The sequence below is a fragment of the Colobus angolensis genome, unplaced genomic scaffold (assembly GCF_000951035.1).
Source record: "Colobus angolensis palliatus isolate OR3802 unplaced genomic scaffold, Cang.pa_1.0 Scaffold1, whole genome shotgun sequence".
NCBI lineage: Eukaryota > Metazoa > Chordata > Mammalia > Primates > Cercopithecidae > Colobus > Colobus angolensis.
In genome coordinates this window covers 2,292,119-2,314,895 of record NW_012110918.1, presented here as the reverse complement: position 1 = coordinate 2,314,895, position 22,777 = coordinate 2,292,119, and the positions used below count along the sequence as shown (strand labels likewise).

General features: G+C 47.3%; 1 protein-coding gene across 1 annotated transcript in view; it reads right to left on the bottom strand.

Annotated features, from left to right (window-relative positions):
- The window catches only part of PRKCA (protein kinase C, alpha), a 363,042-nt gene that overhangs the window by 11,313 nt on the left and 328,952 nt on the right, over nt 1-22,777 (bottom strand). Inside the window, exons 14-16 of the mRNA XM_011930418.1 lie at nt 18,145-18,225; nt 5,936-6,043; nt 4,234-4,374 (exon numbers count right to left, since the gene is read on the bottom strand). Of these exons, the coding sequence (XP_011785808.1) occupies nt 4,234-4,374; nt 5,936-6,043; nt 18,145-18,225 (330 nt within the window). The remainder of the gene's footprint in view (nt 1-4,233; nt 4,375-5,935; nt 6,044-18,144; nt 18,226-22,777) is intronic.

The window sequence follows — 22,777 nt, the reverse complement described above, 5'->3', positions numbered from 1 at the left end:
GTCCTCCCTGAGCTGACGGTCCTCCCTGGGCTGACGGTCCTCCCTAAGCTGACTGCCCTCCCTGAGCTGACGGTCCTCCCTGGGCTGACGGTCCTCTCTGAGCTGACGGCCCTCACGGCCGGGGAGCAGAGGATGTTTGCCATTGTGCTTCTTTGAAGAGATCCCTGAAACCAGCTTGCTTTGTGCTTTGCTCATAAAGAGGAAGGGCTAGTTATCGGCTGCCTGTGTCCAGGGCTCACAGCACTGCTGTCTGCGGTTGTCTTTGCTTTTGTTTTTACAAAATAATCCCTGCAAAGTGATTGTCCCATCTTCCAGAAAATCATCATCTTCATGGTGGCACATGGTAGCTTTTTTAGGTCCAGGACTGGACTCTCCCACTGTTGATTATCACAGGGGCAGGTTCTTCCCTCACACCTGAGCCTCCAGGCTTGCCACTGTCAGGAGAGATGATCACCGCCATGGGACACTGCCACCACCCAGGGAGTCAGCCACCATCAGGGGAGATGGCCACCGCCAGGGGAAATGGCCACCATCAGGGGAGACGGCCACCGCCAGGGGTGACAGCCACCACCCAGGGAGTCAGCCACCATCAGGGGAGACGGCCACCACCAGGGGAGGTGGCCACTGTTCCACACACCTGACACTGGTCACTCTCCTCTTTCTGTTCTCCTTTATGTGTGACCTTATACAGAATCCAGCCCACAGCTGTATTGCAGATCTTGACCTTAATGTCGCTGTGAGATGGAAAGTCCTGTGTGAACCTCCTGACTGATCATAGCATTGTGAGATGCTTTTTGTGGTGGGATCGCATTTTGCGTGGCACTGCGGTCTAAAGGTTAACTTTAGTCAAGTCACTCTGGCAGTCAGGAAGAGGATGAAGACAGCAGACTAGAGGAACCATGATTCCCTGATAAGCTCTGTAGGCTGTCCAGCAATGGAATACTTCTACCCTCCTTAGAGAAGTCAAGTGATTCTGGAAGACTCTTTCATTGGAGGTTCAAAAAATTTAAAAATTAGTAAAACAAAGATGAAAGACTCCTGATCCTACAAGCTCAATTTTATCTGTAGAAGCAGTTTGCAAATAACTGTGAGAACTTCAAGTCCTGCTACTGGCATTTGGTAATAAGCAAAGGTTTAATTCCATGGGAGCCAGAAGCAGTACCGCACATGAAAACAGCTACCTGTCCTTAAGCCTGCAAGTCTCAGGGAAGTTGATTCACCAGCGTTTGCTAAAAAACCATCAGGCGGTCTTCACCAAGACAGAAAAGGCTGGTCAGCCAGGGTCATAAGAACTGCTGAGAGGCGAGAGCCACTCAGAAATGGGCTCACAGTGAGAGCTGCTGGCTGCGTGACGTTTGCCTGATCGTTTCTCCGGCAGCACTATTTAGGCTTGCATTGCTATGACTCTCTTTGAAATAACAAAATGACCCATCAGAGAATGCTCAGTTCTGTAAACACGTTTCACTTTTCAGTTAGCTCTGGGTCAGGGAACCACAGTACATTTTTCACCAAGGAAGCTGGAAAACCACATCCCAGAATAACTTTTATACGCCACTAGTTCTCTCCTGCTGCTTTGTATGAACCATGGCGTGTTGTGCAGCTTCAACTCTGGTTGCTTGTTGCTGTTCTAAATGTCCTCTCCAGCCACTGGAATGGCTCTTGGTGTGGTGTCTCTGCTCCAGCGTGTCATCACTGAACAGAGTGGAGTCCTCAGAGACTGCTGAAGGCGGTGGTGCCAGCCATTGCATGACATGCTGCGATGAGCCTCACTTGGCTGGCATGGTGCAAGGACTAGAGGAAACAGCTCTCAAGAGACACATTGCTGCCCTTCCAGGAACCAGAGCTTGCCCCACTTATCTCTCTGCCCTTGACACTCTCTGCTTTTGGACAGTGTCTGTGGGTCCCCCTGCAGCCACCTGTTTCTATCTTCATTGTCGTTGTTCCCTCTGTGGGCCCATTTCCTCTCCGTCTGTATTCTTTCTACCTTCTTCCTCTTTTGTGCACAGGTTTTCCAGCAGAACACGGGCTTCTGCCTGAGAAGTCTCTTCCTTCTTTCTGGCCAGAGCTCTCACCAGGTAGGGCCTTTCACATGAAATCTCCAGTTTTGGGGCCTGGGTCCACAATTTCCGCCTCCATTTGAGTTCAGGGGCTATTTCTTCATAGCCAGGGGCAATTTATCTTTTCTTCTTAATTTTAACCAGCATTCAGTTAAAAAACAAAAACAAAAACCCAGCAAACAGTAGCGCTCCAGGAATAAAATATAAATAAACACTGCTTCTAACTCAGCTGCCTGCCGTGCGTACAACTTTGCTCCCAGTGATTTCCACAACCACAGGGAACAATTCACATTCTTGCCTGCTGGAGCCAAGTCGCCCTTGTCTTCCCTATGTCTGAGCTTAGGGCCGAGTACCACAAAACATGGGAGACTATGCAGATAAACACTCTCTTCTGCCATAAGGTGGGAATAAACAGAAAAAGACATGTTTTATGGTTGGTTTAGCTGCAACTCATCTCTTTCTGGAAAGTGACTGACAAGTAATTGGATTTTGCTCAACCCTCAAGGCAGGGTCAGTATGCGTCTCTACGTTGTTCCTATGAAGAAACTAAGCTGTGTTCAAGATGCTATTGCATAACCTTCATGGTTTAATTTAAGACGACAAATAAATATTAAAGGTAAAAGAGGAAAAAAAAATCCCTAACAGAATTTTCTACTGAGGCCACCTGCAGCATCATTAATCACTCTCCCCATTCCCTCAAAACCTTCAGACCAGGTTTTGTATGTTGAGGGGCAGGAGCCCGTAAGAGCCCCCTGAAATCAGTGTGCAGGGCTGGCGAAAGAAAAGGTGGGGGTGGCAGATACAGAAGGGCCTTATTTGAAATGATGATTCAGGAGGAAGTCAACTGACCTGATTAATTTTAGTTTTTCTTCAGTGTGTGCTAAAAATATCTTAGAAAAAGAAAATCCAGTGGGCTCACCAACAGCAGTTTTATTCTTGGGGTAGAGGACACAGAGGCACACATGGTGAGGAAGTTGCTGCTCTAAGAATAAGGCTGTGTGCCACCCAGCTGGCAACTCTGCCACCCGAGGCGGGTCCCCTGGCCTGCTCACGGGGCACCTGTCAGAGGAGATAGATTTGAACAAAACCAACACGGCAATGCTTCTGAAACTGACTGTGGCATAAAGCAGCTCTCTGCAGTCTCCGTGCAGAGGCACCATGTGAGCTGCCTGACGCTGGCCAGGATGGTGGCAGAGCTGGAAGGTACAGTCCACCCAGCCCTTAGAAACAGGACTCCCCTGGAGGCTCGGCAAAGTGGCAGGTGGTGAGTGAGGAGGCTGGCATCTTAAAGGCTCTCAGTTTACTTCCAGAGATATAAGCATGAACAGCACTGGCTGGTCGCAATCAACAACTAGGGCCACGGCATCAGCGCCAGGGCAGTCGCTGAGACAGAGCGATGGTGCAGTGGGTGAGGACACAGACTCGTCCCGGTTCCACCACCTATCCGCTGTGTGCTCTCTGGCAAGTTACTCGGCTTCTCTGTGCCCTCCACTGCAAACTGGGGACCACAGTACCCATCTCACAGGGCTGTTGGGATGATTAAGTGAACTAATATTTGTAAGGCACTAAGAACAGGGCCTGGCACACAGTATTTAAATAAATGAAAAAAAAAGGGAATCAAACAGGGAGAGTGTGAAAAAAGCTGACAACATCAGAATTGGCGGCTGACACTCACTCCCTGCAGTGGAGACAGTGGTGGAAGAGGGGGCAGGGCCCAGGCCCTGCCTACGAGCTGGCTAGGATGAGGTTGTGCTTCAGGGCTCCCATCGGTGCCAGGCAAATCCAGGAAAGCTGGAGACAGACACGAAGCCTGAGTCTAGCTGAGGACTGAAGGCTATGAATATAGCCCTGCTGGGTGCGAGTCCACAAAGTCCAGACCCAAAGCAGAGCTGCCCTCACTCCCTAATTGTGCGGGGGTGCTCTGTAGCTGCCCAGCTGGAGGGCAAAGTGTGCACAGGGTTCCCCTCCCTGCCTTATTTGTCCTTACTCTCTGAAGGCAGCAGGAATCCTGGCTGCTGAGGCCACAGGACTGAGGACAAGGCTGAAACCTGGCCGGTTTCCTCACCCTGTACAAGCCAGGGGCCACCGGCCTCCTCTCTCCAAGAAAAGAGGTGAGTGGGATACTCCCAGAAGTTGGACATGGGGCTCAGAAAACAGAATGCTTTTCTGGACTCACCACTTTGGGCTTGAATGGTGGCTGGATCTCCCTGTTCTCCAGTTTTTCCCAGTCGATCCTCCGGAAGAAGGCATGTTCTCTCACGTCCCTCTCCCCCTCAGGCCCACAGCCCAGCCGCTTGGCTGGGTGTTTGGTCATCAGCTAGAAAGGAAAAGGAGAAAAAGAGAACAATGGATGTCAAGTGCTTCCCAGAGACAGCGCTTTCCATTTGCCTAGCTCTGCCTATAGCCCTGACTTTGTGGGTGCCTGGACAGCATCTCAAGAGAGCTGACCAAGACACTCAGTGGCTTGTACGGAGTGAAGCCAACTCACAAAAATGACGTTGGCAAGTGCAGCCCTTCCTATGGTGGTTTTCAAGATAAGGGAACAGGGAAGCAATCTGAACCCATGGCCAAATGGAGTAAGAAGAATTTAAACAGACATCTCACACGTTATCTGTTTTGGAGACACCATGCTATACATGTATCTGGTAATAAAAAAAAAGCACGCAATCACTAAATATTGTGTGTGCTGGAAGCATCACAGTCTAGCATCACAGAGAATGCCATAATAAGCATCATATGTCTATGTATTGTCTAGGCCAAAATGTTATCAATCAAAGACTCATAAATTAGAAAAATAAATGCTATAACAAGGAAGGTGACTAGTTAATTCCGACTTGCCTATTGCAGGACACAGAGACAAACAATGGCTACGAGCTCTTTGAAGGCAGACGCCAGCTCCTCCCGACCTCAGTATCTCTCCCAAGTGCCTTGCTCTTGGATGACACGTGACAAATGCCTCACAAATGATCACACTCACCAGATACTGTTAAGGGTATATTGTACTCCATCTTACTAAGCCTGAAAATAGCTTTGTGATCTAACTCTTGGTCATTCAAAACTAGACAGACAAGTCATGATCAGCAACTCTATTCCTAGAGCATTTCCTCAACCAAAGTGTGTGCATATCTTCACCAAGACACACGCCCCAGAAGGTTCACAGCAGTTCTGCTTGTAACAGCCTCAAACCAAAGCAAGAACCATCCAAATATCCACCAGAAGTAGAATGGATAAGGAAACGACAGTGTGTTCACACGGCGGAACACTGCACAGCAATATGACAGGAGGAGCTATAACCCCACACAACAATGCAGACAAAATCCTCAATCACGATATTGAGTGAAAGCAGCCAGGCCAGGAGCAACACTACAAGGTTCAGTTTGTGCAGAGTTCAAAACAGGCCAAGACTAATCCATGCTGTCCAAACTTGGGGGGCAGGTTATCTTGGGGCGGGGTAGTGACTGTAGATGGGACAGGAGGGGGCTTCCAGGGTGGTGGAAACACGGTTTCCTGAGCTGGGTGCAATTATATGGGTGGATTCATTTTGTGAAGATTCATTTATCAGCATATTGATGATTTGTGCTATTGCTGTATGTATGCTATAGCTCAAGAAAAGTGCAGTAAACAAAGAATGAAAAGTGCAGTACAGTCATTAGGTGACTGGGCCAGAGTCCCAGGAAGTATCGGGATTCCAATCCATTCTCCCGGCCTTCACTTTCCCCACTGTGCCCTGCGTGACACCAAGCCCCAACCATCAATGGCCAAAATGCAGTAGTGTGGGTTTGTGGTATTTCTGCCATCTCTCTTAGAAGTGCGGGGAAAGTATTTCTCCTACCAAAGCTCTTGGTCTATGATCACAAAAGGTATCCAAATCGACTTACTCCTTTGCAGATGGAAACAGCCTCCTTGGACAAGGATTTTGGATAGGAAACGTTGTGCTCCATGATAGACTGAAATAGCTCGTCTTCATCTTCACCATCAAATGGAGGCTGTTGCGGAAAAAAAGAAAGATGGGAAGGTATTTAGGCAGAGTAATTCATTCACATGGTACCTGAAGAGCCAATTCAGCACCAAGGAACAGACCAGGTTTCTCAGCCCCCACAGGCTGCACAGTTAGCTCAGTGAACTTGAGGGCTTATTTGATTATCTTTAATGAGGTTGACGGTTGTGTGTTTTTCATTATTTCCCCTCTGTCTCGTTAATTATCTTGCCCTGGGCAACCCAAACAATCTTCAGGGAAAGTGTTTTTGAGTAATGTTTTTAATGATTTGCAAATAAACTATGATTATTCCATTAATATTGTAAGTATGTGCTAAAAATCTAATTATGATCAAGTTAGGTTACAGACAGCTTTGTAGTCAGAAGGTAGGGGTGGCCGGTAGAAAATGCCAACACTTTCATTTGGGGTGAAGGGGACTTGAGAACATGGCCTAAGAGGACGTCCCCAGTAATTCACACCAGGCCTCTGACCCAACAAGGAGCTGCTCTGCTGGAGGGGGGGGGGGCTTCCACCTGCACAGCGGCAGTGATGGGACCTCAGCTTCCATTGGACGACTCCTCCCTCGTCCACTTTGACTGGGTTTACAGTTACCAGGCTGAGAGAGGAAGGCACGCTGGCCCCGTGCGAGCTCATGGCTTTAGAGTCAGGTGGATTTGGACCAGAATTCGAGCTCTACTAACTTCCCAGCTGGGTGTCCATAGGCAAATGACTTCGTTCTTTAAAACACAGTTCTCCAACTGGCAAGATGGGGTTTCTGGGAGTAAAGTGCCTTGTATTTTGTGGTATACCCGATAAGCGCCCAGTGAAGGCAACTTAGTGGTGCTATTATTGAAGGCAGAGCAACTCTCTTGGGAAGGGCCTTGAGAACCTTCTAGGAAGAAAGGCTGAGCTCACGATGCCCTTTGAACTTTTTCCTCCAGCATGTCTGTAGTCCTGACGGATCCATTACTTCCCTGTCACTCTGGCGGGATGGCACAGGAGGAAAGCGTTCATGGGAAATTCCGTAATGCTCCCCTTTGGCTCTGTAACCTTGAGCTTAGCATAAGGCAGAGCAGGGCCCAGCGCTGCTCTTGTTTAATCTTGAGATATTCCCTTCTCGCGGGAAAGAGGAGTCAGTCACTGGCTGACATGGGCAGGTCACACAGTGACGGTGTTTGGCTTAATTTTGAACTGAGTCCTGGATCACAGGTAACTGTGCAGTAGTCAGAAGGATGCCCTTCTTATCAAATATTTTCTCCCAAGTCAGAGGCAGCCATTGAGCCAAGCAGATCCCTCCCCTCAACCACCACCCACAAATCACCTCAACCTGTTCATCCAGCACCCGAGACCTGACCTCAGTCTCCTGTCCAGTCCTGAACGGGAGCCACGTGCCCTGAGGGAAAGATGCCAAGTCTATAAAGAGCCCCAGTGGGAGGACAGAGAGAGGCCTGGGTGTCTGGTACCACTCAACATTTTTTTGGTCTGGAAATACAAGTAAATAGGCCTCTTTTTCTGTTTTAAGTGCCTGGTGTAAGGAAGGTTTAATTTGGCTGAAGCTGCAGGTAAGTGAAGAGAGCTAAAATGAGCCTGCCTGTGAAGGACTCAGAGTAGGGCAGGGGCAGCTGGCCACAGCAACGTCCACCAGTAGGAATAACATGGAGACTGGGAGGCCTCCAGGGTAGCTTGGAGGGGCACCCACCAGGGGGGGCAGGCTGCCGACAGCCACCTGTGTCAGCACGGACAGCTACCCGTGCCAGCAGGGGGACAGGCAGCTTCCATCTGTAGAGGGCAGGGCAGGCAGGCAGTGGTGGGGGAGAGCTGTGATGGAGCTACAGTGCAGGATGGCCCTGTGTCCGCCCCACCGTATCTTCCCTGCCCAACAGCACGCAGCCTGCTTCCTCTGGACACCTATTGTAGGTCACCCATGACATTTTCCTGCATCAGTAATCCATAAACCTGGCTGAGTTTTGGCGAAGGAGGTTTTTGTAACTAAAACAAATGTAGTGGCTGGGCATGGTGGCTTATGCCTCTAATCCCAGCACTTTGGGAGGCCAAGGTGGGTGGATTACCTGAGGTCAGGAGTTCAAGACCAGCCTGGCCAACATGGCGAGACTTCATCTCTACTAAAAACACAAAAAATTAGCCGACTGTGGCAGCACACGCCTGTAGTCCCAGCTCCTTGGGAGGCTGAGGCATGAGAATCACTTGAACCCAGGAGGCAGAAGTTGCAGTGAGCTTAGACTGCGCTGCTGTAATCTAGCCTGAGAGACAGAGCAAGACTGTTTCCAAAACAAAAACATGGCGTGGTTTCTGCTCAGGGCGTGGCCTGCACCCTGCAGGGGTGCAAGGCTCCTGAACTGGCTGTGTGACTCTCTGCAATGCAAACGTGCCCTGGCGGGGAACGGGACAGAGGCTCTGCTTCCAGGTCACTGATTGGCACCTCACCACATGGCCCAAGAGGGCCTCTGGTCACGGCCAGACACATACTTTCCAAGTCTTAGTGCAAAATGAAAATGGGAGTCCCTCATTTCAAAACTATGAAGAATTTCCAGATGGCGATAGCATAGCACCAAACCAAATGCAAAGCACTGTGCGACCGTGTAGGCTGCATGCCCCCGAAGCGGGCTAAATGGGGTGCACCTTGTTGGGCAGCGACAAAGGTGCCAGCAAAATTCAACCAGCCTCTCTGGAGGTGCTTGAATCTTAGCTGCAGGAATGCTGCAGGGCCAAGTCACAGACAATGCAAACCAAAGGCTTAAGAGAAACTGTCTCTAAGAAACACAGGTGGAGCTTCCCCAGGAATCTGGCTTGAGTAGGGCAGTGAGAAGCTTCTTCTCATTTGAAGACGATTAGATCAATGCAGCTGCAGCCACCCCACCTCCAAATGTGGAAGGCCAGAAATTGTTTGGGGAACATTCTGTGCAGGGCACTGGCCTACCACATCTACTTAATTGTCTCCTGGCAAGGGAACCAGCTTTGCCAGGTGAGCTGTCCCCACATATGCTCATTTCTGAAGGCGAATAGCTGTATCAGGGATTCGATTCTACAGACCAAAGGAGGACTTTTACTGTCAAGTCTTCTTTGGGTCCCACTGAAGGCTGGATACGGACACTCCCCAAAGAATATTCCTCAGAACATTAATCCTACAGCATCCGCCTAGGTCCAAGTTTGCATCCTATACCCCTCTCTGGCAATTCGCTTTAATATTTAAATTGTAAAGGCCCTGAGAAGTCCTGCAGTGAACAAAGCTGTTTAACTCAAGGTGAATTCTTAGTCCAGGGCTGGAAGGATCCTCAGAGGCCTCTTAGGCTTGTGTGGTGGAATAAGATGCTTAAGCTATAACAAAGCCATAAGACCAAACGCTCCTGTGACAGAGCCTGTGCATTCCAGCCTTGATGTGGCCCCAAGGATTAGGGATTCTCCGTCACCACACCCCAGGGAGGGGACATATCTCTGTCCCTCACGTTTTTCACTGCTGTGAGTCTATGTTGTCCAATAAGGCAGGAGCACTGTGGGCATGAGGGGAGGAGCAGTGAAAGTGACCACAGTGGCGTTCACTTCTCAGCCTCTCTCTGCACGTCAGGCGCTGTGCAGAGAGCTTGGGTGGCACTGCTCACTCAATCCGCACGCACATCAGTCTCAGGACCCAGGTGCTAACCCAGACATCCTGAATTTGGAGCCTGGGGCTCTTAGCCATTATGAGCAATTCTGCCTGCCCTGCTGTGAAGGGTGACATCCAGCACTGCTCCTGGTAGGGGTGAAGTCAGGTGGGGGGTGCGGGTACTCGGCTACAGGCCCACCCAGCATGTAAAGAGAACTCTGATGAGGGCAAGGGTGTTGGGGTAAATTTTAGAAGGCTGATTCACAGCCTACACAATGTGCAGTGATGAGTTCTGAAAATGAAGAGGTGGGGCAGCCCCGGGGGCCTGAGATGTTTCAAGTCATCCCGTAGACAGTGACCGGCCTCTGGGCTAGAGACCTGGCATGGTTTCCCAGCTCTAATGAATTGATGGGAATCAGGCTGGCTCCCTCCTTCCCAGCTGCTGGCCGATGCAGCTTCTGTGCTTCCCCAAATTCCTGCTGGTTGAAGATGGCGTGAACCTGAAGAAGGTAAAAGAGGGCTGTTCTTGGGTGTAGGGAAGAGGAGTAGTTAAGTGCCTTCTCCCAACTTTGGAATACCATCAAATCAAAGGCATCCTTTTTCCTAATCTGTTTCCTCTGTTGCAAAGATAGAGACTATTTTTTTTAATTGTGATAAAATATATATAACACAGGCTGGGTGTGGTGGCTCACGCCTATAATCCCAGCACTTTGGGAGGTCAAGGCGGGCAGATCACAAGGTCAAGAGTTTGAGACCAGCCTGGCCAACATGGTGAAACCCTGTCTCTACTAAAAATACAAAAATTAGCTGGGCATGGTAGAGGGTGCCTGTAGTCCCTGTTACTTGGGAGACTGAGGCAGGAGAATCGCTTGAACCCAGGAGGCGGAGGTTGTAGTGAGCCAAGATTGCACCACTGCACTCCAGCCTGGGTGACAGAGTGAGACTGTCTCACAAAAACAACCAACCAAACAAACAAAACCATATGTGTGTGTGTGTGTGTGTGTGTGTGTGTATGTGTGTGTGTGTGTGTATACGTATAACACAAAATTTACCATCTTAACCACTTTTAAGTGCACTGCACTGAGGTATTAAGCACGTTCATGTTGTTCCATGACCATCACCACTGGCCATCTCCAGAACTTTTTCATCTTCCCAACTGAAACTTCACTCACAAAACAGACTCCCCATTCTCCTGTCCCCTCAGCCCCTGGCAGCCACCATTCGGCTTTCTGTCGCTATGATTTGACTACTCTAGGCATCTCATATAAGTGGGGTGATACATGTCCCTGTGACTGGCTTACTTCAAAATGTAGACTACTGGTATCTTAACTGTGCCTTCGGGGATCAGTAAGGATAGGCTGGGTCCTGCTGTGGAAACGAACAACTGAGACCATCTCCAAAGCATAAGACAACACGTTTCACTTCCTGCTTATGCTACCTGTACACTGGGGGTCAGAGAGGCCTCTGCTGGTTGTACTCGGGGACCCACTGGGATGAAGCAGCCACCATCACGGTCTTGCTGCAGCAAAGGTTGGTGCAGCAGCTCTTCAGTGTCTTGTACCTGTGCTTCCAGCCCCACCCTGGAGTACCTCCCCTCTGATCTCATTGGCCAGTGCTGGTCACATGCTGCTCCCCGACACCCCACAAATACACGAGAAAGGAAGTACAATCCTACTGTGACAGGAGGGAGGAAGACGAGGAGTACCTGGTGAATAGCAATAATGACCAGCACATTCAGAAAAGCTCCCTGGAGCCCGTTTTATATTTTTATATTTTTGTTTTTTTCTGAGATGGAGTCTCACTCTGTTGCCCAGGCTGGAGTATAGTGGTACGATCTCAGCTCACTGAAACCTCCGCCTCCCAGGTTCAAGTGATTCTCCTGCCTCAGCCTCCCGAGTGGCTGGGATTACAGGTGCACGTCACCACACCCAGCGAATTTTTTGTATTTTTAGTAGAGACGGGGTTTCACCATCTTGGCTAGGCTGGTCTTGAACTCCTGACCTCAAGTGATCTGCCTGCCTTGGCCTCCCAAAGTGCTGGGATTACAGGTGTGCACCATCACGCCTAGCTTGAAGCCCTATTTTAAATGAAAATTATGTAATATGGTGGGGAGGGGAAGTCTACGAAAAAAGCATCCCCATTCCCTTTACCTGGACACAAAAATTGCTCTCATTTTTATATAGGTTCTTATGCTTCTTTATATTATTTTCTTTTTTCTTTCTTTCTTTTTTTTTTTTTGGAGATGGAGTCTTTCTCTGTCACCCAGGCTAGAGTGCAGTGGTGCGATCTTGGCTCACTGCAACCTTATGCCTCCCAAGTGCAAGAGATTCTCCCGCCTCAGCCTCCTGAGTAGTTGGGATTACAGGCGTGCACCACCACGCCCAACTAATTTTTGTAGTTTTAGTAGAGACAGGGTTTCACCATCTTGGCCAGGCTGGTCTACAAACTCCTGACCTCGTGATCCACCCACCGTGGGCTCCCAAAGTGCTGGGACTACAGATGTGAACCACCGTGCCCAGCATCTTACATTTTTTTCAAATTATGATGCATAATTTGGAGTTTTTTTGTTTTTCACTGACTGTTGCAAATACATTTTCTTTGTTGCCACCAGTGTTCCCATAAGCTGAACGCCACTGAGGTGATGCGTCATCAGGACAGATCCACTGGTCCACAGCACATTTACAATTGCTTGCAGCATGTACCCTCATCACTAACGCTACTAGAGACACCTGTGCATCTCATTGTTTTCTTCTCTGAATCACATCCCCATAATAACTTCCCAGGTGTGGCATCCTGTAGCCTAAAAAATGTGAACACATTTACAGCCTTTGTTAAGTCTCTCTAGGTTTAAGTCTCCCTGGAGCATGTGATAGGTAATCACTCGCTCTCAGGCCCTGGTGTTGAAGGCAAGGGAATGGTGAAAAGTTATTAATTCTATTCCTTTTCCTTTCCAGTACTGCCAGCCACTTAGCCTGGGGACCATGGGTGTAACGTGTCACTGAGGTGCTTCAGTACATGACCATTTTGGATGCCTTCTCTTGCCTCTTTCCCCCATTCCCATGGTTTTTAGTTTCTACAGATCTGGACTCAATGTTCCAAGCTAAGCTACTGGCTGAAAAGTCTTGGGTTGGTGTAAACATTTTCTGAATGGGTTCTATTCCCTCTCGCCCAGCTCCTTCCCACTTTAACAATATGTGATTTGTGAGTTTTAAACCGACACATGAGGAATGATGGTTCAGATTTTGCAAAAAACTATTTCTAACCACAGGTGTGAGCCACCTCACTGCACTGGTGCGTCTTAGCTAGGAAGTGGTCATGGAGGCCACGCTTATTTGCAAATTACAGAAACCTGGGCTGGGGTCTGGGCATGCTCCCCTGGACAATTCAGGCCGAAGCTCTGAGATGAAGTGGCGATTACTGATTAAGTAGGAGTGAAGTCAAGTATAAATAACCCAGGGAGAAAAGGGCTTAAGGAGAGGGCTAGTCCCTTTATGACAATCACCGAGAACGCTTCCAGGAGTAAGATGCTCATTAGAGTGCTGGGTAAACACTATTTATGCCCCAAAAGTGTTCGTATTTGTCAAACAGTCCAGGAACTGAATAAAGACTCAGGCTGTTTACTCTTAACTGCCCCCTTGGCTGCTGACAATAAATAAAGCAAATGAGAAGAAAATGGCAATAAACTATTTTTTTCCTGCTCATCTTCAGTCCTCTGCGATTAAAGAGGACAAACTTAGACCAAAACCCTGTCAACAACATTATCATTCACCTTACTTTTCAGTAACAACGTCTATACCCTTTGCTGGGTCTCTGGGATTGCTGAAGCTTGGAGGGGCTGTGGATAATACTGGGCAGGGCCTTCATTATCCTTTCTGAGCTGAGTCGCAGCTTAGGAATACATTTATATTTGCACTGAGTCAGAGAGAAAGATGAAGGGGCTTTGAATGAAAACACTGTGTTTGCGGCAGGTGAGGTGGAGATTTAGAGGAACAAAGGCTGTTGTTATCTGTGCCTGTCATTGCACCAGAGTGTGGGATGCCTTTAAGGAGTTTTTTTTTTTTTTGAGACAGGATCTTGCTTTCTCACCCAGGCTGGAGTGCAGTGGTGTGATCAAGGCTCACTGCCAGCCTTGACCCCAGGGCTCAATCAATCCTCCCACCTCAGCCTCCTGAGTAGCTGGGAGTACAGGCGCTTGCCACCACACCCAGCTAATTTTTGTATATTTTGTAGAAGGGATTTTGTCATGTTGCCCAGGTTGATCTCCAACTCCCGGATTCAAGTGATCCACCCACCTTGGCCTCCCAAGTGCCCCAAAGGGATTATAAGCATGAGCCACCTCGCCTGGTCTAAGATGTCATCTTTAAAGAATATCACCGTTTTCAACAGAGATTATGGAGACCGGAAGGTATGCATATAAGGCAGGCTAAGTGGCTCTGAGAAGCAGCATGGGAAATACTGGAAACAGGCCAGAAAGTTTGCAGAGCTGTTGAGAGCAGGAGCCTAGTGCCCTCCAGGGGGCGTAAGCTTAATAGGGAAACCTTTAAATAAGGCCTGGAAACCACCTCAAGGCCAATTTGCAAACGAGGTCTGAGGCCGGTGTCAAAGGGCTTCAAAACTCACCCCAAAGGGGACTTCCCTGCCAGAAAAAAGCATTCCCTGAGTTCTCCCCTAGGGAATGAAGTCCCAGGAAGGCTTGGAGAGGAGAGAAGCCAGGCAGCGGGAGGGAGGAGGACTTTCCTGCAGGCCTGGTTCTGAAAGTCTTGTCTCCTGCTGGCCAAGAGTCTGCTCACGTGACCTCTTGTAAAGCGCCCTCGGAAACAGATCCTGGCTTCGTTTCCGCCCAGCCTCTTTTGCTTATTAGTGTATGCAAATGTGACTGTTAATGAAAGCAGGGTTTGTTTTCTGAACTCAAGAGCTGAACATTCAAGTGGGATCAAGAGGGGGACTTGGCTTTTTGTGCCTTCATCAACAGCAGGGCTCCTAAGGGGCCTGTAATTCAGAGCCAAATTTTACTGTCAAAATTTTAAAGAGGGGGGAAATTAACTTGAGGAGCAGACAACTCCTGTTTCCCCAGCTGTTGATTCACTGACGGTGACTGTGTATGAACTGCCTTTCTGTGTTTACACACGGACGTATATGGCCTAAGAGGCATGCTTTGATTGGGGGGGGCACTAAATAAATAATAAACCACTCTTTTGATGTCAGTCAAGTCTTAACACCATTGAGAAATAATGATCAAATGCAAGCTAAAGCTTTATGTCTTTCAATGTCTACAAGACTATTTCAGTATTTAGGAAATATAATGAACGAAACTTAAAGGAGAGATCATCCACAGCCTCCCATCCTAGAGACAAAGTCCCTGGTCTGGAGATGACCTTCATGTTCGCAGCGTTACAATAGGCGGCTGTTCGGCCATGAGCGGGGCAGGAGAGGGCTCCCCCTACCCACCAGTAAAGTCAGGCGACCATCAGGTGATGGTCAGGTGGTTAACTGTCTCTCTAAAGTAGTAACTGGTCGCAGCCAGCACCAAGGAAAGGCAGTCTCCCAATAAACACCCGAAACTGGCGAGCAGCAGCTTCCCGATAAGATCTCAGGAGTTGGGCGTGGGCTCACGCATGCGCATGAAGAGGCAACATGGCGGAGTTTCAGAGGTACACCACCTCCTAGGGACGTCTGACTGGTAAGGGAAGAATGCCCCAGCTGAGCACGCGTGTAACTCCAGTAAACACACAGCACATGCTGCCCCTCCCAGGCATTAGCAGGCCACTGCGAGGGGACAGCCCATCCCAAGGGAAGAATCAGGGGAGAAGAGATGTAAACCCCTGGAAGAATGCCAATGTGTAAACCCCTAGCTCAAAAGTCCAAGAGTGCACTGGATCTCTGGAGTCGCCGGCCTGGCCCTCTTCCAAGTGCATTTTATTTTCTTTTGTTCCTGCTCGAATGCTTTTTCATACACTTTCATTCCTCTCTAAAACTTGTCTTCAGCCGGGTGTGGTGGCTCACGCCTGTAATCCCAGCACTTTGGGAGGCTGAGGCGGGTGGGTCACGAGGTCAGGAGTTCAGGACCAGCCTGACTAAAAATACAAAAATTAGCCGGGCATGGTGGCTCACGCCTGTATTCCCAGCTACTTGGGAGGCTGAGGCAGGAGAATCGCTTGAACCTGGGAGGCGGAGGTTGCAGTGAGCTGAGATCGCGCCACTGCACTCCAGCCTGGGCGACAGAGCAAGACTCCGTCTCAAAAAAACAAAAAAAAACAAAAAACAAAACAAAAAAAAACTTGTCTTAGGCTCTCACTCTACCTGGTGCCTCGCAGTCAAATTCTTTCTCCTGAGGAGGCAAGTAACTGAGGTTGCTGCAGCCTCCTAGGGATGCGCCACTGCTAACAATAGGACCCAGAGCCTCTTCCTCTCTGGCCTCAGGCCTCCTACTCCCTTCCCTCTCTAGCTCAACTCTGCTCTAGCCCCGCGGGCAGCTTCCATTTCTTACACACGGCTGCACACTCCCCGGCCTTAGGGCCTTCACGCTGGCAGCTCCCCTTGCCTGGAATGTTCTTTCAACACATATGCACACAGACATCCCCATACTTCCCTTAGGTCTTAACCTTATGCTCTTTGGCCATTCTAGCTAAAATTTCAGCCTCCCCCAACACTATCTTCTTTCCTGCTTCATTACTTTTCTTCCTAGTTTATCTCTGCTGTGCTACACATTTTCCTTATCTAACCTGTCTGCTGTCTCTCCTCCTCTAAGCTGTAAGCTTCATGAAGGTAAGGATTCTCGTCTGTTTTGTTCACCCTTATGGCCATGCATATCATAAGTGTTCAATGAATAAATACGTGGTGAGTGAATGAAAAAATGAGTCAATGGACGTAACATGTGGGAAGGGAAGACTTTTTCCCCCAGAAACAAAGATGTCTTTGGGAGTGGCTCTGCTGCACGGCATGGCCATCTCTTTCCATTGTCTCTGACTAAGGCTTCTGGTTATGGAGAGTCACAGATCTTGGCACTAGCACGTTGAGTGCTGGGAATTATAAGAAGCTGCCCACAGCTGAATCATGTGTAGTATGAGACAGAGATCTGCTGGGTGATTACCAAGCCTGCTTCCCCTGCTGAGCTCTCAGATATGCTGTATTTACTGCCTCTTTGTGTCCCAGTGGGGCCCAGTGGCCAGTGGAACCTAGGCAGAAGTGATACGTGCCATTTCTAGGCCGGCCCCTAAGACATCCTGTGTGACTGATCATGCTCTCGGGCTGAAAGGAGGAGGAATTGGTGGAGAAATCTGAGACCCTAAAAGGTGGTGGGGCTGACAGATGGGAGGAACCTGGGTCCCTGAATGACCCTGTGGGTCAGCGCCCCAAACCCACACACAGGACTTTGCCAAGGATGTGTCCCATGTGGGGGTGGGGCACTGACCCACAGAGTCATGCAAGGACTCAAGTTTCTCACATCTGTCAGCCCCACCATCTTTTAGGGTCTCAGATTTCTCCACTAATTCCTCCTAATTTCAGCTGAAAGCATGAGGACAGTCACATAGGATGTCTTAGGGGCCAGGCCTAGAGGTGGCAGCTAGTATGACTCACTCTGATGACACAGATATTAAGGCCATTATATTAGAAAGTGCCATGTAAGGCAATAAGGCACACGGTTATCTGGTACATGTCACATCATAAGGGAAAGCTAATTTACCTTCCTTAACTGGAAGTTCAGCCTCACTGGACTTCTGTGAAAATTACAATGAATTGCCAAAGGTGAGATAGGAGGAGATGGGGAGACTCTATTAAAATGCTTCTTCAAGGTAACTGTCTTCTTCCTTAGACACTGCTACTAATTACACACATGGGCAGCAGCTGGGGCAATCTTTGCAGACAAACTTGCAGGGAACCATAACCCAATCCCAGTTTTAAGACACTGAAAACTTAGAGGCCACTGCTGTCATCAACGTGCACAGTTTTCTTTTTTGATACCGTCTCTCTCTGTTGCCCAGGCTGCAATGCAGTGGCACGATCTTGGCTCACTGCAGCCTCTGCCTCTGAGGCTCAAGCAATTCTCATGCCTCAACGGCCCAAATAGCTGAGTTTGCAGACGTGCACCACCACGTTTGGCTATTTTTGTGTTTTTAGTAGAGATGGGGTTTCGCCATGTTGGCCAGGGTGGTCTCAAACTCCTGACCTCAGGCGATCCACCTGCCTCGGCTTCCAAAAGTGCTGGGATGACAGCTATGAGCCACCGCGCCGGGCCAGCACGCACATTTCGTAATGTGAAACCGACAGTGTCTACACTCCAGGTTGAAGCTTTCAATATGGAGTTTCTATGACCAGTGATAATTTCTGTGCATACTGAACGTGATCCACTTTGAAGGGGGAGTTTCTTCCTCTTTCGCCTGGGTCAGGGAAGTCACGCCAACACCACCAGCCATACTGAAACGTCAGGTCCTGCTCTCGAGGCCCAACCAGAGCTGAAGTATTCACATAACACAGCAATAAACAAACATGAAAATGCAGCAAAACATTACCTGCCCGGCAAGCATTTCATACAACAGGACGCCATAGGCCCACCAGTCCACAGATTTTCCATATGGCTGATAAGCGATAATCTGTGTGAAAACAAACACATCAATTACATTAGTGGTAAGTCCAATAGCCCCTGTCAGAACAGGTAAGTCAAGCAGGTAGGCATTTATACACTCAGTTCATGCAGATGAGGTGCCAAGATCTGTCTTTGATGTTACAACAAGGGAAGAGGATCCTCCAAATCAGACACACGGAGAACTATTAACCCGAAATTCACTGCCCATGGCTGGTTTGGGGAATCTTGTTCTGAATCCACCTGGAGATGCCACAGCACTGTCTGAAGGTAGTTTTAATTATCCTCACTGGCAGAAAGTATGTGGACACTGAGGTGGATTTCATGTTGAGAAAAAGTTAGAGGCTGGGTGCAGTAGCTCACACCTCTAATCCCAGCACTTTGGGAGGCTGAGACAGGAAGATTGCTTGAGTCCAGGAGTTTGAAACCAGCTTGGGCAACATAGTAAGATCCTGTCTCTATTTAAAAAAAAATTAATAAAATAATAAAAAAAAAAGGAAGAAAGAAAAAGCCAGAGGTCATTCTGAGTCTGACACATAAGATGACTGAACTATGCAACAGGGCTTTACTAAGAGTATAATAGTAAGGATGATGATAAGGAAACATTGTAATTTTCTTGTGTTGCACAGTGAAGTGCAATGATATACATTCAGTTTGTTGAACGACAGAAGTTTGTAAAACATTTATAAAAAGGCATAAAATGTAGTAAGCAAATATAATATCTGGAGCCAACTGCAACAAAGAAAATTTGAAACAACTGGGAAAATTAAGATACAATCTGGATGTCAGATGATACTGAGGGTTTACCATTCATTTTGTTAGGTGGCATAATGGTATGTTGACTAGTTAGAAAACATGTTTTCTAACTGGGTATGGTGGTGTGAGTCTGGACTCCCAGCTACTTGGGAGGCTGAGGCAGGAGGATCGCTTGAGCCCTGGAGTTTAAGGCTAGCCTGGGCAACATAGCAAGACCCTGTCTCTTAAAAAGTGATAATAGTATTAAAACATCTTTAAAGTGTGCTTATCAGTTAGAAATGAGTATATTTATGGGTGAAATAGGTAAGAGATAAAGTGTTTATGGGTTAATTGACATGATAAATTTAAAAAAACCACTTTAATAAATGAGGTGGGAGAAAAACAGATGAAATGAGTTGGCAAATGCTGGCAGCTGTTGAAATTGAGTGATGAGTCTACAGGGGGCTCATTCTACACTTTCTTCTACCTTTGTGGCTATCAGAAGTACTAGAATAATTCTATAACCTCCCTTCGTGGAAGGCAGTAACATGGATTTGAATTTCTAAGTATGGCAGGGCTTATTAAAACACTGGCTTCATTACCTCTCAGACAGGCTGTGTACCTGCTGCACACAATTCCCAGACCCATGGATCACGTGCCAGGGTTCAAGGTCAAGACACACTTAACAGGTACTCAGCACAACCATTCTGCCATGTCGCTTACAACTTTTACTTTGACATGTTCTGGGATTTGTTTTAATGGTCCAGAATGTCTAATTAAATGTCCTGGGACATAAAACTTTCTGCATGTCGGCCCACTTTCATTTCTTTAATGTATTACTAATATTTCTGCACGCAGAATGAGAAACACGAGAACCAACAGTTTGCCTAAGTGTGGGCAGCAACAAGGGTAAACAAGATTAGATCTGGCACCTTTGTAGCTCATTTCCTTGACAAGAAAATGATATAAACATAGGAACCTACAAGGAGTCTCTAATTTCTTTTACAACCTTTGTTCTCTTCTGCACATTCTTTTCTGAAAACTTGGAAAATACAAACATAGAAAACCCCAACAGATGAGTCTCCAGTCTATTGCTTGGAGATGATACATCTCATTCCAGTTCCAGAAAAAATTTTGCATCAAAGGAGTTGCGTATTTTTAGAACCTTTGATACAATGGTAAATTGCTTTCCCAAAAGGACTGCACTGAATTTATCTCCCTGATACCAATGTCACTATATTTTCCATTGCCAGGTAAAACCTTTTTGTTAAAAATAATCTTTTTGTGCTTTTAAAAAAAATTCCACAAGCCATGCATGCTCATTAAAGAACAATTAGGAAGAAAATGAAAAGCTAAAGAAATAAGGAAGTGGCCGGGCATGGTGGCTCACGCCTGTAATCCCAGCACTTTGGGAGACCGAGGCAGGTGGATCATGAGGTCAAGAGATGGAGACCATCCTGGCCAACATGGTAAAACCCGTCTCTACTAAAAATACAAAAATTAGCTGGGCGCAGTGATGTGTGCCTGTAGTCCCAGCTACTTGGGAGGCTGAGGCAGGAGAATTGCTTGAGCCCGGGAGGCGGAGGTTGCAGTGAGCTGAGATTGCTCACCACTGTACTCCAGTCTGGCTGACAGAGCGAGACTTCGTCTCAAAAAAAGAAATAAGGAAGTAAAATTGTTTATGATCTCACTATTCAGAAATATTAATAATGTTATGTTCATAAAAAACCTTTCCATATTTTTTCTAGGTGTGATATATGTATGCATATGCATTAAAAACTGAATTATGTGCACCCGCTATTCTGTGGTCAGTTTGTTTATTTAATAATATATCATGAGTATCTTGGCAAGACCTTCAACTATTTCCGCAGGATAAATTCCTGTCAGTAGAATTGCTGGGTCAAAATAAATGCTTCTAACTCAAAAGTACAACTTTTAAATACGCATTGCTGTCCAGGCACAGTGGCTCATGCCTGTAATTCCAGCACTTTGGGAAGCCAAGGTGGGTGGATTACTTGAGATCAGGAGTTTGAGGCCAGCCTGGCCAACATGGTGACAACCCGTTTCTACTAAAAATACAAAAATGTTAGCCGGGCATGGTGGTGCATGCCTGTAATCCCAGCTACATGGGAGGCTGAGGCAGGTGAGTTGCTTGAACCATGAGGCACAGGTTGCAGTGAGCCAAGATCACCCCCACTGCACTCCAGCCTGGGTGACAGAGCAAGACGCTGTCTCAAAAAAAAAAAAAAAAGAAAAAAAAAAAGACACATTGCCAGGTTACTCAAAATAGTAGCACGTTTACTCCCAACAGTAAACAAGTGCCCGTTTTCTGAATTCTCAAACTTCTGGCCTTAAGCATTATCCTAGTTATCTTCCCAGACATGTGCATCTTCATGTAAGCCAGCCCAGTCTTTGGCAAGGAACTCCTCAAACTCATCGACTTCACCAAGAGACCTAGGTCTACCTGTTGCTGCTTCTCTCACATTGCAACTCTCCACATCCAATATTTCCCAGATCAGCAGGAAAGTTGGAACCCTCACTCTTGCCTCAACACAGCTGCTCCCATTGCTACTGCTGCCATGGCAGACACTTAGAGCTAGAAACATTTAAACACGTACTTCTACCTGGATCAGAAAGAAGCTGCTATATTAATTTTAGGACTACCTTTAAGTCTTAGTGGGGCCAGTCAGGGGGTGTTGCTGATCTTGGCTGGGGCTCACACATCTGGGAGTCAGCTAAATGCTGGCTGATCTAGGCTGGTGCCATTGTAATCACTGGGCAATTCTGTTTCCGTTTGTTTTTTGAAGTTAGAACAGAAAACAGAGCACTGCTATACCACAAAAACACAGACTGACTATATAATTTCCCAATTGCCTAGATTAAAAAATTGTGAAAAACTTAAAATTAATAAGTGTCTGAACAAATGTTTACATGGAAGCTTTCCTACTCCAGCATTCTACGTGTAAACATCCTATCATATTACCTCCTACGGGAGACACTGCCATAGTATATTTCATAACTATTTGTTTAATGAATAATGAGTAAATAGATAAGTGAATGGATGCATGAATGAACAAATGAACTTACACATACTTGGATCTGTTTCTGGTCTTTCCATCTGTTTCTCTGGTGGCATTCTCTATTTCCTGCATCTGAATGGCAGAAGCTGTGCCAACTAGAAATGTATAAATCTGAGAGGAAATATAAAGTACTCCCAAGAATGGAAGCATTCCACCCATGGGAAACTCTGCTTATGCAGAAAAACCAGGGGGATAATTAAATGAGTGAATGTAAATGGATTTTGTTTGAAAACTGTAGGGTGGTATGCAAACATCAAGCACTGCTTTAATTTTGATCAAATGATAAGTCTCTTCCATTTATCTTAGTGGGAAATCTTCAATTAGTCAAACTGGAAAATACCATTTTAAAAAAGAACTTGAATCAAAGGATTAACAAGCCCAACGATTTTCTTTGAAAAGGATCACAAGACTCAATGTCTTGGCTTAGGGCTGTTCTCTAAAATAATATTCTGGTTTTTTGTTTGTTTGTTTGTTTTTTGTTTTTTTGGGACAGAATCTCGCTCTATCACCCAGGCTGGAGTGCAGTGGTACGATCTCGGCTCACTGCAACCTCTGCCTTCTGGGATCAAGCGATTCTCCTGCCTCAGCCTCCCGATTAGCTGGGATTACAGGCGCCCACCATCATGCCTGGCTAATTTTTTGTATTTTTAATAGAGATGGGGTTTCACCATGTTAGCCAGGGTGGTCTCGATCTCCTGACCTCATGATCCACCTGCCTCAGCCTCCCAAAGTGCTGGGATTACAGGC